Genomic DNA, 16486 nt, shown 5'->3' on the forward strand with positions numbered 1-16486 from the left:
GGAACTGTACCCACAGCTAAAATGTGGTGGGATTCCTCATAGCTGCCATTGTGTGCTAGTTTTTATTGAGTAGATACATACAAAGTTGTAGACGATTTTTTTATGATCATATTTATTTTTTATTTTTTTGATTTTCTTAAGGTTTTTATTGGTGGTACTAACTTGTGTTTTCTATTCCAGGATAATGATGTAGCATCGTTTGGAAAATTAATTGTTTGTGACTGAGTGCTATGAATTGTGATTTTTGGTTGAAAGAATCTCCTGAGAATGGAAATATTACAGCATCATCAATCATTTCAAAGTGCATCCAGAAGTGTATATTTGTGGTGCATTTTTTGGCTTAAAGCCATCTGCTGGTGCAAAGAGAATGCACCAGGAAGGCGAAGAGTAAGTTTTTGCCTTTCTGTTTTTTCAATTATTATTTTCGTTTATAGTTACATAATCATCTCCTTTTATTTAGCATTGGCAAATAATTACAGACATTCAGTAAAAAAAAATTGCTAATAAACATATATCTCAAAAGGAATGGCTAAAACTTGTTTTATTTATGCATACAGCATGAAGCAAGACTTGTACATATCATTAAAAAAACACAAAAAATATTTGTCATGCTTCCATTGATAGGGGGAAGGGCATTAAAGCATTTTGAAACCTTTACAGACCATTATTTCTAATGATTAAGGGAAATTCTTAATGCAGTTTTGGTTTTTATTTCAAAGATTCTGTCTCATTCTTTTTTTTTGTGCTTTTTTTTTGCTGAATTACAGAAAATTTTAAAAAGGATTACATAACTCATTGTACAAGTCAAGCTAATGATGTAATAAAAATTAAAATTATGTTTTTAAAGTTAGCAGACAAAACTAGATAAGATAAGAAACTAGAAAGTTAGCAGACGAAGTTTTCCTAGATAAAAATTTGAAAAACGACTTGAACAAAAACTTCATATATACTTAGGTAATGGACAAATTACTGTTCTCTATTCAAATTCAGTCCAAAAATCTGCATTAGAATAATATGTTTTGACGCTTGAAACATAAAGCTTTTTTACCATTATAGTTAAGGGACTCACGTAATTTTTCTAGGAAGGTAAAGTAGGAAAAACATCTTGGAACTAGTGCCTTTATATATATATATATATATATATATATATATATATATATATATATATATATATATATATATATATATATATATATATATATATGGCCCCCTTTTTAAGTGACCCAAAAAATTGGAGGGCATCTAGGCCCCCTCCCACGCTCATTTTTTCCCAAAGTCAACGGATCAAAATTCTGAGATAGCCATTTTATTCAGCATAGTCGAAAAACCTAATAACTATGTCTTTGGGGATGACTTATTTCCCCACAGTCCCCGTGGGAGGGGCTACAAGTTATAAACTTTGACCAGTGTTTACATATAGTAATGGTTATTGGGAAGTGTACAGACATTTTCAGGGGGATATGTTGGGCAAACTCCCTTCATGAAAATTTTCAGGATTTTATGGAGTGCAGGATTTTCTAGCATTATTAAAAAAAAAAAAATAACAATGAAAAAAAAACAAACAATGATCACCTGAAAGTAAGGAGCAGCATTAAAACTTAAAACAAACAGGAATTATTACGCATATGAGGGGTTCACCCCCTCCTAATACATCGCTCTTTACGCTAAAGTATTTTTAGTAATTTCAACTATTTATTCTATGGCCTTTGTGATTCAGGGGTCATTCTTAAGGAATTGGTACAAAATTTTAGCTTTAGTGTAAAGAGTGAGGTATTGACGAGGGGATGAACCCCCTCATATACGTAATAAAAACATGTGAATACAGAAGTTCGTTACGTAAGCTAATTAGTAAGTTACGTATATCTTTTACTAACAAAAACATTCTTAAAAATTAAAAGTTCTAGTTGCCTTTTTAAGTAACCAAAACATTAGAGGACAGCTAAGCCTCCTCCCCTGCTCCTTTTTTTTCTCAAAATTATTCGGTCAAAACTATGAGAAAGCCATTTAGCCAAAAATAATAAATATGCGAATTTCGTTTAATTATTCATCTGCAGAGAGCCAAAATCAAAACATGCATTAATTCAAAAATGTTCGGAAATTAAATAAAAAAACAAGTTTCTTAACTGAAAGTAAAGAGCGACATTAAAACTTAAAACGAACAGAAATTATTTTGCATATGAAAGGGGCTGCTCCCTCCTCAACGTCCCGCTCTTTACGCTAAAGTTTTTTACTGTTTTAAAAAGTAGAGTTGAGAGAAAGAGTCAAACTTTAGCGTAAAGAGCGGGACGTTGAGGAGGGAGCAGCCCCTTTCATATACAAAGTAATTTCTGTTCGTTTTAAGTTTTAATGTCGCTCCTACTTTCAATTAAAAAACTTGTTTTTTATATAATTTTGATTAAAAATTACTTGTTGAGGCTTTGTAAATGGAATTAATTGTCAAAGGAGCTATTAATTATAGCTCTGTTAACAGTGAAAGATGCGTGGAAAAGAAAAACTAGTAGGAATCAAACTAAAGGGAGACTCAAAACTGGAATATGGCCAACTAGTTGTCTGATGTCTCGACCATATTGTAATCCTCATTTATTAGGTTGCAGCCACCACCCCAACCATGATATAGTGTTATTGTAGGCCTAAATGTGCTTATTAAGAAGGTTAAATATGATTATTATGAAAAAATTGTAGTTTGATTCCTTTAACTTGGAGCTGACTCTTTGGGAGGGGTACCAGAGGGTTTTTATAAGGGGGGAAGGGTAAGATCAAATCATGAGAAAAGTACATTTGATTTCATCACAATTAGTAAAATTTATTATGAATAAAATATTTTTCCAGAGGGCCAAGATTGTTAGACCCTTCTTTAAGGAAACAATCTACTCCCCTTGCTTTGTGTCCAGGCATGTTTTTATTGTACTTGACTGTTTAATTTCCAATTTCAGAAGTACTGCTTCCTCCTCTCCCCTCCTCTTCTGTGCAGCTATCCTTCTTTATTACACCTTAGAAATGTCAAGAAGTCAAAATCTCTTAGGGGAAGAGATGTATCTAACTTGGCAATAGCGTAAAACTACTATCAAAATTGGAAATCTGAACTGGGCACATTAAATGGCTGTAGAATGTCTTCAGTTTGCTAAGGCTTTGGATGATATCATAGGGTCTATTTGGACCTTCACTTTCTGAGGAGCTTCCTCTCTTGTTTTTCATTGAGTGGAATTGGTAAAGGAATGCATTAAAACTCAAATGTATTTAAGGAGTTTTAAGTAGCAGACCATCTTTTGCTTTCTAAAGGCTCTAATGCTTTCCAAAAATTGTCTAATATGACCAGGCTTTGTAAGGAGATAGAGTGTAACAAGGTTGAAAGATGATTGCATGACAAATTAAACCTTATGGCCTAGACATGTGAAGAATTTTGAAAACTAATCCCCAATGTTAAAAACCTGGAGGTATTCTTCATGTTTGGATTGTTATGGAGATGCTTGCACATAGTATCATCATTGGAATCAAATTCTGGATAAAGATATTCTTTATTTAGATTGGAAGGATGTCACATATTGGCAGGGAGGAAGATGTTTGATTAAAAAAAGAAGATCCTAGACCTTGTTTAGCTCTGAAAGGAGTTATTAATAGCAGTCTAGTTGCAAATTTTACGGCTAAAAATTCCAAGGTATCAGTCAGGCCATAGGAGTGGATTTGTGTAAAGTCACAGAATTAGACAGATCGACAAGTTTTAGACATAGCTGAAGGAACAAATAGACAAGATCCCAGGTAGGAATACTACTATCACCACTGAAAACTGAAGGCAGCACAAAGCCAACTGGGGCCGACATAGCTACACACGCTCCTCTTTTCCAATCTATAGGAAGCCTCTTTAAACCCTCCCGACGAGTTTCGGTTTTCATTAAGTCATTTTTACGACCTTCTCTTAACCCATTGGGAGACGATTTGCTTTTTATTTGGCCCTAGATGGATGACTGAAAAGGACGGTCTTTAGCAATATGTCATCTTTCATCTGCAGAAAGTGTCCCAGCCATCTCAACCTTTCTCTCATAGCCCTAGAAACAGGGATAGAACCACATATATCGTAAGGACGATCTTTGGTAATATGTCATCTTTCACCTGTAGAAGGTGTCTCGGCCATTTCAACCTCTCTCTCATTATAGGCCTACAAAGCGGAATAGAACTACATATATTGTTTTTATTAAAAGAAAAAAGGGTAAATTGTTGCAGCGTAAAACTCCCCAAGGGTAGCACAGCAGTACAACGTCATGTCAGTTTCTTGGCTCTGTCTACTTTGAGGATGAGCTGTAGAGTAATGGTAATAGTGCTAATAATAGTGTCAGACCATGATCAGCCAAAAAAAAAATAATTAGAAATTATCACTCGAATATTAAATAATCTGGAAGGGGAAAAGAGCAATTTACTAATGAACTGCTAGAGTAGATATTAAATGGAGTGACAAATATATTACTGTCCCTTTCATAATATGATAATGAGTTTTTAATGTATAATTTCTTACTAAGTTGCTAGCTATCGCTGCAACCCGGATATGTCTGATAGATTAGACATTGATAATTATGAATATGATTTTCGGAAAAGGGAAAGTATCTGATGATTTAGGGAACCTTAGAGAAACCTTTCTTTACATAAGAAAGGTAATAAAAATGAATGCAATAATTATTAAGGTAATAGATTTGATTCTGTTAGGAAGTAAATTGCTTAATAATGATGATATTTAATGAAGTGTTGTAGATAAAGCCTTAGATAAGTTTAGCATGAGGGAAGGAGGGATATTTTGCTCTGGTTTTCCTGCTTAGATTAACAGTTGAAATATATTCATATTGCTAGATGTTTTTAGTCCTGAATGTTTATAAAGTGTGAAAAGGCATTTAAAGTAACAAATAGAAAAGCTTTAGTCAAAGTTTCTTGTTTTGTTTGCTAGATATGTGTGGGATTAAGGGATTAGATTAATGAAAGGGATTAGTACTATGTAGGTAAGATAGGAAGCAAGGAAATATGTTGTGTTTGGCGAAATCAGAATTCCAACATGGATATGCTTTATTCTTGTTTATTTGGATCATCTTAATGCTTTTTTTTTTTACGAAAAGACTGATTTATACGCTGCCTACCTCTTTGCAGACCAGGTTGTTTCTAGCATCACACACTGTATGGGAGTCTGCCCTCTTTCGTTCTTGTCATTTTCGTTCTCCCCAGTACCTCCAATGTCTCATATGAATTTCAATAGTGATTAAAGGCTGCTTAGTCTGGGCTTTAACCTGAATACTCGGTATTCTTTCAGTCCAGTGTACTAAAAGTATGGTTCAGAGACTGTTTTTAAATCCAAACAGTCCTTTTTCGACAGTTTTTGGCACGTTCCGTGATTCACAACCATATAAGAGTTTTTTTTTTTTATAAACATTGCTATTCGATAGTCGTAGCTTGAGCTTTTGGGAGTACTTGGAGCACCACCACACATTATTTAGCTGGGAGAACGCTGCCCTGCATATATTATTTCCTTTTCATAATTACCATTTTGCGTCTAAACGGTAGCCAGATACCAAAAATCTTTTACTTCTTCAAGAATCAACAACCAAGAACATAATTTGGTTAAAAAATGAATTGATTCTGTCATCTATTTTTCCTAAGACTGTATTTGGATTTGTTTTTTTTTTGGGGGGGGGGGGGGGGAGCTACCAGTTAATGACGTTTAAAACTAAAAATGTGATTTGAATATGCAAGATTTGTTGTTCTGTGAAACCTTCTATATTGTCAGTGCAATCCTTATATATTTTCTAATCAATTGTATTGTTTTTTAGTGTGTTGTCATTGTTGTCATTTGTATTGTTAGCTGTCAGCGCAATCCTTATATATTTTCTAATCATTTGTATTGCTTTTCAGTGTTAACTCACTTGTTCGTGTCCGTGCACAAGTAATGACGAGGGATGATAGCTCTGGGGGCTGGGTGCCACTGGATCGAGGTGGTCTATCAACAGTCTCAGTTCGACGATATAAATCGAAGGTTTCAAGGAATTCAAAAAGCTCGGAGTCTGAATTCACTCCTATAGCTCTTGAGTATAGAATACTCGGAAGAAGGATCTCTGACCAAACGGTAAGTTTATGATGCTAGACTAAGAAAGTAACCGTTTTGATTTTACTAAAGCTACTTTTGTATATACTTAATAAAACCTGCTTTGAAGTTGTCTTGTCGTCTTCTTGTGGACGTTTGGAATGATGCAGAAGGCAGCTCGGGTCTCAAACCCTCGCATGATGTCATTCATAGTCGTTTTTTTCTAAAATGTTCTTGTCAATAAAGTATATCTTGGGTTTTATAATCTACAGAAACTTGTATGGTTCTAAAATTTAAAGGTTATCTGATCAAGGTCATTGATGGATTCGTAAGATCATCTGAAGTCAAGTTTTCTGTTTTGTTTTTTTTTGTATTTTTTTGGGAGACTTGTTTACAAAAATGCTCATAGCTCCATGATTATTGTGGAAAGTCTCAGGTGTCTAGCGTTAAACGTTCGCCTGACGTTTTAGTGCACAGAATCACAGAAACACGCGCCTGGCTTTATAATATGCTATTAAAAGTTGTTCGTCACCGGCTCTCTGTCTTATGTGGGCTGGTCCACTACGTGGAGTCTTTGTCGCCCCCTTCCTGCCGCTTCCTTCTGCAACCAACCAATGGTGGCATTGTAAGTTTGTTTTTCAGTACTTTATTTCAGGTTTACTTTTGTAGGAAGGTAAGTGCTATATTAGAACTATGTGAAAAATAGAGTGCGATTTAAAAAAAAAGTTATAACCGTTCAGTCAATTGCACTTGATTCTTTTGTATAAAAATTTCATTTATTCTTCCATGTAGAAAATATACTAATAAAATGAAACCAGTCGAGTTTGTCCTTAAATTTAGGCTTGAAGTCTTACAGCTTCGTGATGGACGACCAGAGTCGTCCATCAATTGTTAACTTTAAATGTCGATTTGGGTAGAGATTATAATTCTCATGATACATGATAAACAAGAATAGAATCTTCACATATGATTATTGGTGGCCTGCACAAAACATAACACCAACAATCAAAACAATAGATTGAACTTAAAAATTGAATTTTGACGCAAAAAACATGTTTGTATCCATGTCTGATCATTAAAAATGCGGGGGGGGGGGGGTGGTATCTAGTACATTTTTCCTTTGCGTAGTGGGTCAAAGTTGAAAAAATTGTCGTTTTTTCTCAGTGGAAAGTTTTCCCCAGTGTGTTTGTAGATAAGCGTTAAACCTTGAAAGAATGATAGTATTCAAAATTTGGAGAGCATTATTATAAACACTGGGATACATGCGTTGCAGAAGGACTAAAATGGCAAAGAGAACAAACAAACAAAGCTAATGGAAAGTCAACATGTTGAGTAATACTGATTTTTCTTCCCCCTTTCCCCATAGAAATATCCTCTTATTCTTCTCCCCCTCCTCCCTAAAGACGAACCAATATACGCATATGCTGCTGGTGCTTCTGAATACGATATACAAGCTGCTAAAAAGCCATCGTTAGTAGCACTTATATTATTATCTCACTAAATACTGACTAGATACTCACTAAAAAGGCTAAAATCATCTGGAACAGAACTCTATGGAAAGGGAAATAAAATCAATGTGAAAGAGTATTTATTCCATCCAGATCTAGGGTGGTGTTAGTAATTTGATAGTTGGTTGATTAAATGCGCTCGATTTTTTTTTCTAGGTCATTCTCAGTTGTGCTATTAAGAAAGATTTCGAGTATAACAAAGTAATGCCTACATTTCACCATTGGCGCAATGGGAATGAAAAATTTGGTCTTGCTTTCACTACGGCAGCTGATGGAAGGGCGTTTGATAAAGGAGTACGAATTGCTATCGATGAACTTGTTGAAGGTATAAAATTGCTTTTGAACAGATTACAAATAAGATATACCTTTATTAAAGTATGCCCTTATACTATCGGGTTCGATGGGTTGCATATGTTAGTGAAGGCTAGAACTGTATGCATCAGCATAGCATGTTGGATGCGCTGAAACCTTGGAAGTGTTCAAATTAACTGACGAAAAAGAAATGACATTAAGGAATCAATAGGTTAGGCTGAATAAAAAGCAGAATATTTGGGTTTCGGTTTTGCATTTGCGCACACCGGTGGAGAGATCCAAGTCGCACTAGTTACTAATATTAGGCTGCCATCTATCAATTTTTCCTGGCTTGGGGCGTTTAGGATCAGTCGTGGAGAATCCCCTTCCCTCACTTTCTCCTGTTTTCGGATATGGTCAGTCCTTTTTAGTTTTGACTTGAAAGATTTGTCTCTGTATTAGTAGGTTCTTTATATCATGCGAGCTCTCTACTGTAGTTTTTTTTTTTTTTTTTTTATCAACTGGAATACTTTTGACTGTTCTTACCTAGCATTAAATCTATATAGAATACTGCCAGGATATCCAGTGCCATTTAACTATATTTTAGTTGGCACATCTCTCCCAAATAACTGCTTTTCAACAACTAGGAGGGAGCCGATGTGTGGGTATTCGTCAAATTTGTTCAGTGAAAATACACGGGTATTTTCAAAATCTAGGGGAGGGGCAAAGCTCCCCGTTGTCGTAATTCATTTTTCTACTTATTCCATTTTTTGTCATGGCTCTGTTGGCTCCATAGAAATATTTCTATGCACCAGCTAACATTAGTGACAGAGAATAATCGTTTCTAGTTTTAATTCACGCCAAAAAGCTTAAATATTTGCTTAAAAGTACATCTGTTTAACTCTTTTTGACTCGTTTAGAACTTGTTCATATATATCATTGTGCAAAATTTAGCCATATTAGATTGGCGCTAAAATGTAGCTATATGCCACTTCCTGAGAGTTTCAAGCACTCATTAACGAATTTGTTAATCCTCCTAATTCTGAAAGAGACGAAAGGGTAAAGGATTGCCAGTTCTGGTTGTCCACACTGTCATTGCCAATGCGTCAACAAAATGTGTTTGCCCATACGTGTGGACAAATACATTCTTGCACAGCAGTATCAAGCATGGGTATATTCTGTTGTTCATGACGAAGAAACTATTAAAATATTTATTTTCTACATAAGTTACTCTACCGTCACTTATTGAAGTCGCAACTTGAACAGAAGATTATTAGGTTATGTTTTATTAAACTGTCTGGGCTAAAGGAGTTCTTCGTGTAGTTGACTGGTGGTGTGGTTTTTTTGATATTTTAAGATAGATGACCCTAATAATTTTAAGACTGACAACTCGGCTCTTTTGACAAACCTTGCCTCTTGAGATTAACCCAAGTCTTACGGCCCTAATATATATGCAATGTTATACATATATATAATATTGTAAAAAATGAAATATATTTTTTTCGTATGTTTCACAAAACAATTTTAATTTAATTTCGTGCTCATAGGCTACAATATCAGCTATTTTCCATATAAATCCCATTTTATGAAATTGTGTCTCACTCCTAAATGCATGCTATTCTCAGGGTAAAACCTTGCGTACATGCCTGGTGGCATGTGGCATGTGGTTATTTATCAAACAGTTCGTGGTAACGAACTGTAGTAAGGAGCGACCCGGCTCAATAGTAAATGAAACTCTAAAAAACGGAATTTTGATGCTAAAATATACATCAAAAGAATCAGATTCATGCTGATTTTAAATATATAAGTTTCATCAAATTTAGTCTTTGTTATCAAAAGTTACGAGCCTGAAAAAATTGCCTTATTTTAGAAAATAGGGGAAAACGCCCCCTAAAGGTCTCAGAATCTTAACGAAAATCACACCATCGCATTCGGCGTATCAAAAAACCCTATAGCAAAATTTTCAAGCTCCTATCTACAAAAATGTGGAATTTCGTATTTTTTGCCAGAAGACAAATCACGGGTGCGTGTTTATTTGTTTGTTTGTTTGTTTTTTTTTGTTTTTTTTCCAGGGGTCATCGTATCGACCAAGTGGTCCTAGAATGTCGCAAGAGGGCTCATTCTAACGGAAATGAAAAGTTCTAGTGCCCTTTTTAAGTGACCAAAAAAATTGGAGGGCACCTAGGTCCCCTCCCACGCTCATTTTTTCTCCGAAGTCAACAGATCAAAATTTTGAGATAGCCATTTTGTTCCGCATAGTCAAAAACCATTAGAACTATGTCTTTGGGAATGACTTACTCCCCCACAGTCCCTGGGGGAGGGGCTGCAAGTTACAAACTTCGACAAGTGTTTACATATAATAAGGGTTATTGGGAAGTGTACAAGTCGTTTTCAGGGGATTTTTTTGGTTTTGGGGGTGGGGTTGAGGGGAGGGGGCTATGTGGGAGGATCTTTCCTTGGAGAAATATGTCATGGGGGAACAGAAATTCAATGAAAAGGGCGCAGGATTTTCTAAAATTACTATAAAAAAAAAAACAATGAAAAAATAAACATGGAAAAGTTTTTTCAATTGAAAGTAAAGAGTAGCATTGAAACTTAAAACGAACAGAGATTATTACGCATATGAGGGGTTCTAAAAAACTTTAGCATAAAGAGCGAGGTTTTTAGGAGGAGATAAATACCTCGCTCTTTATGCTATAGTATTTTTAGTAATTTCAACTATTTATTCTACGGCCTTTCTGATTCAGGGGTCATTCTTAAAGAATTGGGACAAAACTTACGATTTAGTGTAAAGAACGATGTATTAACGAGGGTACAAACCCCCTCATATACATAATAAAAAATAAAGAATATAAAAGTTTGTTACGTAAGTTAATTCTTAAGTTACCTATATTTTTTACTAATAAAAAAATTCGTTAAAAATTAAAATTTATAGTTGCCTTTTTATGTAACCGAAAAATTGCATGGCAACTAGGCCTCCTTCCCCATCCCTTATTTCTCAAAATCGTCTGATCAAAACTAAGAGAAAGCCATTTAGCCAAAAAAGGAATTAATATGCAAATTTCATTTTAATAATTTATGTGTGGAGAGCCAAAATCAAACCTGCATTAATTCTCCGCAAAAATGCCACAATTCTGCTTTTTAAAACAATTAAAAGCTTTAGCGTAAAGAGCGAGGGATTGCGGAGGGGACAACCCATTTCATATACGGAGTAATTTCTGTTCGTTTTAAGTTTTAATGTCGCTCCTTACTTTCAGTTAAAAAAACTAGTTTTTTTATGTAATTTTCTCTCGAAAGCGGCTCCATATTTTTTCGGGAAAATTGGTATCCTTGGGATATTCCAGCGTAAAAAACGATCTAGACGGGTCAGAAGTTTGAGAAAGTTAGTTAAAAGCCTTATTTTTAGAAGAAGAAAAAATTATATGCCCTCCGACCAATATAGACGTTGCCCACAACTAATATAGACATTACCCCGACTAATATAATTGACGTCATTTTTATATATATCGGCATTTTAATGACGTCATTTAGTTGGAAAACTTTAAGATTTTCATTATATGGAGAAGTTTATGTTAAATTGCTTAAAGAGCAAAACTGGTAATTGAAAAATATTTGCATATATTTTGACAAGCGATTACAATATTTCAAAAACCATAAAAAAGGAAACCAAAAGTTTGAAGTTTAGCAGAAATCATTGTTAGAAAAACATTACTGCCCAATTTATTTTCTTTTAAGTACAATGTCTTGAAATGAAAAGAATGTTGAAAGTTTTTTAAGTTCAGTTCAGAATCGCTAAAGTTATTATGTAAAATGCAAAAAATATTTACGATGACCTGATTACGATTACCTGAGCAGTAATTTAATGTTTTAATTCAAACTAGAGAAATACCTGAACATTTTAAAACTACTTTGTTTTTTCTAAGATTAATTTATAAAACGTTTTCCACGAAACAAGTTTTTCAAAGAAAACTAAAGAGTTCCATTAAGCCAAGAATAAGCACAAATAAAGTCAAATAATCTTCCAAGCGTAAAATCACACAAATCACTATCAATAAAAAAAAATATAAACTCAAAACGAACAGAGATTACAATAAATAGCCGAGCCAAACTCAAAACGAGCAAAAATTAACATGAGTTGGGCTGATAAACCCCATGCCTTCTAAAGGCCAGCACACAATTTGTGCTTTACCGAAAAGAGAAATATTAAAAACAAGTGACCGTGGATCTTCAGTTTAATTGACATATACTGATATATTTTTTTAATTTTTGATAATTTTCTGTTTAGGAAATTAAAAAAAGTGAAAACATTTCAAATGTATTTTGTTTTCAGTCCAGAAATGGACTGGCTGGTATTCACCCTTTGATCACTCAAAATCTTAAAAAGGACACTAGAACTTCTGATCACCAATCCAATGAGCCCCCTCCAAAGTTTATACGATCACCATTTTTATGTAAACCGTATATGCCCCAGGGCATAACTTACAACCCTTGCCCTGATGGTTGTGGGGGGCGGGGCCGTCATCCTCAAAGACATAATTTCTGGACCTTTCAATTACGTTGAACAAATTGGCTATGTCAAAATTTTTGATTAGATGTGTTTGGTGAATATTAGGCATGGGAGGGGGGCTAGTTGCCCTTTAATCACTTTTGACCCTTCGTAAAACAATTCAACTATGTCAAAAACGAAAAATCGTAGAAAAGAAAAAGGGAATTGCTTTATTGATGCTATTAAAACTTCATAAAACCACGATTTAAGTGTTATTATTGCAGCCATATTTACATATCTTAGTGTGATTATATCGTTTCGTGTGATCAAAGCCCAACACCAGCCAAAAAACACAATTGCGGATTTACATTTGCGTCCTTTTCGGCGGTGCTGAGAACTGGTTAGCTGCTGCATCTGTTCATGATGCCATTGATGTAGTCGAAACAAATTTTGTGAGACGAATCAAGGGGTTGGGCTCTCTCTACGCTGAACAAGATGCAGGAGCAATACCGAGATATTAAATTATATATATTAGTGCTGAAAAGGAACAGATGAGACGCGCTTCTGATACACAGGCTAAAATCCTTTTCTCGAATTTTCAAAAAATGAGGGTGAACGCCTATGGTTTAGGGTTTTCGATCATGGTGATTTCAATGGCCAGCTTTTCATTGAGATCTGCCGCCATTTAGAGGACAATAAGTCTTTTTTTGAGAGTTAAAAAGTAGTCTTTTATGAAAAATTTGTGTTTTACTTTAGATTCACGATTCAAGATTTTTATTTAAACTTCTGCACAACACACACAATATAAAAAAAGGGTCAAGCCGGAGACACAAGGTCAATTGACATAGACCCGGTATAACAATATAGCACACCTATTTGACAAAAAAAAGAAATAAGAACAAATGCATAAAATAAATATAAATAAATTCACGACTCACCACTAGACGGGAACCCACCCACAAAACATCCGACACTTGGCAAATATCAATCCGAAAAACAAAACAAAAACAGTGTGCAAGCGAGGGTAACCGATGACCGGCAACTTATTTGGAAAAAAAAACAGTTAACACAAATCTACAAAAAGTCCGAAGATATAAGCACTAGCTTTCAAATGAGCCCTTCAACTACTGTCTACGATGTTCCATTGCTCTGCTAATTCAAATAAAAGGATGCTTCAGTGCTGCCCAAGCTGTCGTCAGATTTTCTTCAATTTTTTAGATTTTGAGTTTCAATTGTGATTAGCAATCACACTTCAAACTCATAGCAATTCAAATACCATACCTTTTATTCCAAACTGTCACAGTTTTCGAAAGTTTGAAGTTCCTTCTTTAAATTCCAATAAATTTGTTTCTCTCATTACTTTTTCTTTATAAGTTTAATATGGATAATAGCCACCATTCGTAAATCAGTATGAAAGCGCTGAGTCTTTTACCTTTGGGGAAATTTATTAAGATTTTTTTTTTCGCTTAGTTTGAGCGGTAGTTTACTTTTTACTAGGTTGCAACCCACTTTAGATTTTCCAAGTTGTTGTAACTACAGACAGTGCCATACAAGGGAGAAGAAGTAAAGATCAATAAGGCAACTTCAAACCTTAAAGAAAAAGCTGTAAGTATCTAATGCATAACCGGTTGTAGCACAATGGATTGATGCTCTGCTTGGCAATATGGAGCACCCGAGTTCGTTACCCACTGCAGCGAAGTTAGGCGACAAGCTTGCTACTTGTCCATGTAAAAAATACTCAGCAACTGAAACGTCGACTCGACGGCTTATGTGCCAGCAATGGCTCAGGAGGATCTTTATTATTATTATTATCTAATGTATGTCTTCTTCAAATAGGACTGTTATCTATCGCATTAGTTATAATGCTTTAGAACATGGCATTCATTCTCATCTACTCCACAAACATCACAGGAGGGAAATAAAATTTATCAGCAGTTGGACAGTTTTCTGACCAACCGTCGAGCGTCTGCATAACCTAAATCACAACTTAAGGAAAATACATGCCTCCTTCAAATATGACTGCTGTCTATCAAATTTGCTATAGCGATTAAGGTGTGGCATTTATCGCCATCTGTGTTACAAAAATCACAAAAGGGGAGTTCAAATAACGTGTCTGAACTACTTTTTCCTTATTTGGGCATGTCCTGTTTTCTGCCTAAAAATGGTCACTGCTATACTATTCATTGGGCTTATTAGTTCTGTGGGGGGAGGATGTTAAATTCTGGACATAGATGAACGACTGTAGCCAAAAATATAATTAGTCAAACTCTATTGGTGTTACACATTGATAATATGTTGAATTTTTTTTTTTTTTTTTTTTTTTTTTTTTTTTTGCATTTGGCTCTGCTGCTGCTGTTTATCACTTGGTGGCATCTATTTTTGACCCTTTGCTTTAAGTCTACTTTATTGTAATAATTTTGTTGTCCAAGTCCAAGGCCAGCCGTATATCAGCATTCCAAAAGAAAATAGATAATACTGCTGGAACTTTCAGGGATTTTTTTTTTCTGTACCAATATATTTGTAACAGTTTGTATAGTTTTATTAATGTAATATGCAATAATTTATCCCATGGCGAGATGCCGCTGGACCTAGAATTGCATGGATACTATGCATTAGCGTCTCCAAATAATTAAACAGGACGAATAAGAATGATTTTTCTTAATATTGGTTCACTGTTTTATTCCTTTTGTCCATGTTTGCTTTCATCATTCTCCTCATTCTTGTAAATCCATTCCTTTCATTTGAATCGGCTATCAATTAACTAAATGAAACTTACAATTTAAACTATATATTTAGTTTTAGAGTAAAGCATACTTAGCACATTTGAGAAGGAGTTTGAGAAGCTTCAACACTGCGCTCGTTTTGTCACGTCTCATGTTAGTTTTATGTTCTACTTCATTGTTCATTGTTTCGTTTCAAGTTTAACTTCACTCTTTGCTTTTCATGAAATATTTTTTCTTAATATATTTAATATATAATATAATATAACTAGCTGTTGGGGAGGCGCTTTGCGCCCCCCCCCCCCCCCAAGCCCCCCGCGCGCGCAAGTCGTTACGTGCCATATTAGTTACGCGCCATTGTAGTTGTGTCCCTGTGTCCCACCTGTGAATATAGATAGGTATATATATATTTTTAACTACGTAAAACTTGCGAATGTACAACATTCCTGGCTGTCCCATTGTCTGTGCATATAAATAGATTGTCAGGTTTACTGACTCTTGAACATGCAACATATAATTGTCTATGGGAAAAACAATCTGTATTCAGATCTATACCTCATTATTCTAATGATTGCTCTTGAGCTTTGTTGATGGTGATTGCTAATCGAACATTCCCTGTGTCCCTGTCGTCATTTATATATCCCCCTGTGCCCCCCGGCGTCCCCGTTGTTGTTGTTTCCCTGTGTCCCGGTCGTCATTTGTGTCCCGGTGTCCCAGTCTGTAATTTCTCTTTGAGTGTCGCGGTCGTCATTTATATTCCCTGTGTCCCGGTGTCCCGGTCGTCATTTGTGTTCCGGTGTCCCGGTCTGTAATTTCTCTTTGAGTGTCCTGGTAGTCATTTATATTCCCTGTGTCCCGGTCGTCATTTGTGTCCCGGTGCTTTGTTGATGGTGATTGCTAATCGAACATTCCTTGTGTCCTGGTCGCTTTCTCTTTGAGTGTCCCGGTCGTCATTTATATTCCCTATGTCCCGGTGTTCCGGTCGTCATTTGTTCCCCGATGTCCCGGTGTGTAATTTCGTCAATCAACAAACATGACGTCAGTCGACGCGCAAACATGACGTCACTCGACACACAGACAACTTATTTTTATATATATAAGATGTCCCGGTGTCCCGGTCGTCATTTGTGTCCCGATGTCCCGGTGTGTAATTTCATCAATCAACAAACATGACGTCAGTCGACACACAAACATGACATCACTCGACACACACACACACACAGACAACTTATTTATATATATATATATATATATATATATATATATATATATATATATATATATATATATATATATATATATATATATATATATATATATATATATATATAGATTTATTAATATCTCTTTTATCTAATTTATTAAAAAAAACTTTAACATATAATATATATCTAATATAATTAATATCTTAAATATTTTTTCTTTC

The 16486-nt window shown here is 35.0% G+C and overlaps 1 protein-coding gene across 2 annotated transcripts in view; it reads left to right on the top strand.

The window, feature by feature from the left end:
• The window catches only part of LOC136024749 (sprouty-related, EVH1 domain-containing protein 2-like), a 38443-nt gene that overhangs the window by 15338 nt on the left and 6619 nt on the right, over positions 1-16486 (top strand). For both annotated transcript variants that reach the window (XM_065700207.1, XM_065700198.1), the window contains exons 2-4: positions 181-387; positions 5887-6097; positions 7720-7888. In XM_065700207.1, coding sequence (XP_065556279.1) covers positions 368-387; positions 5887-6097; positions 7720-7888 — 400 coding nt within the window. In that variant the 5' untranslated portion in view covers positions 181-367. The remainder of the gene's footprint in view (positions 1-180; positions 388-5886; positions 6098-7719; positions 7889-16486) is intronic.

The sequence above is a fragment of the Artemia franciscana genome, chromosome 1 (assembly GCF_032884065.1).
Source record: "Artemia franciscana chromosome 1, ASM3288406v1, whole genome shotgun sequence".
Lineage (NCBI taxonomy): Eukaryota > Metazoa > Arthropoda > Branchiopoda > Anostraca > Artemiidae > Artemia > Artemia franciscana.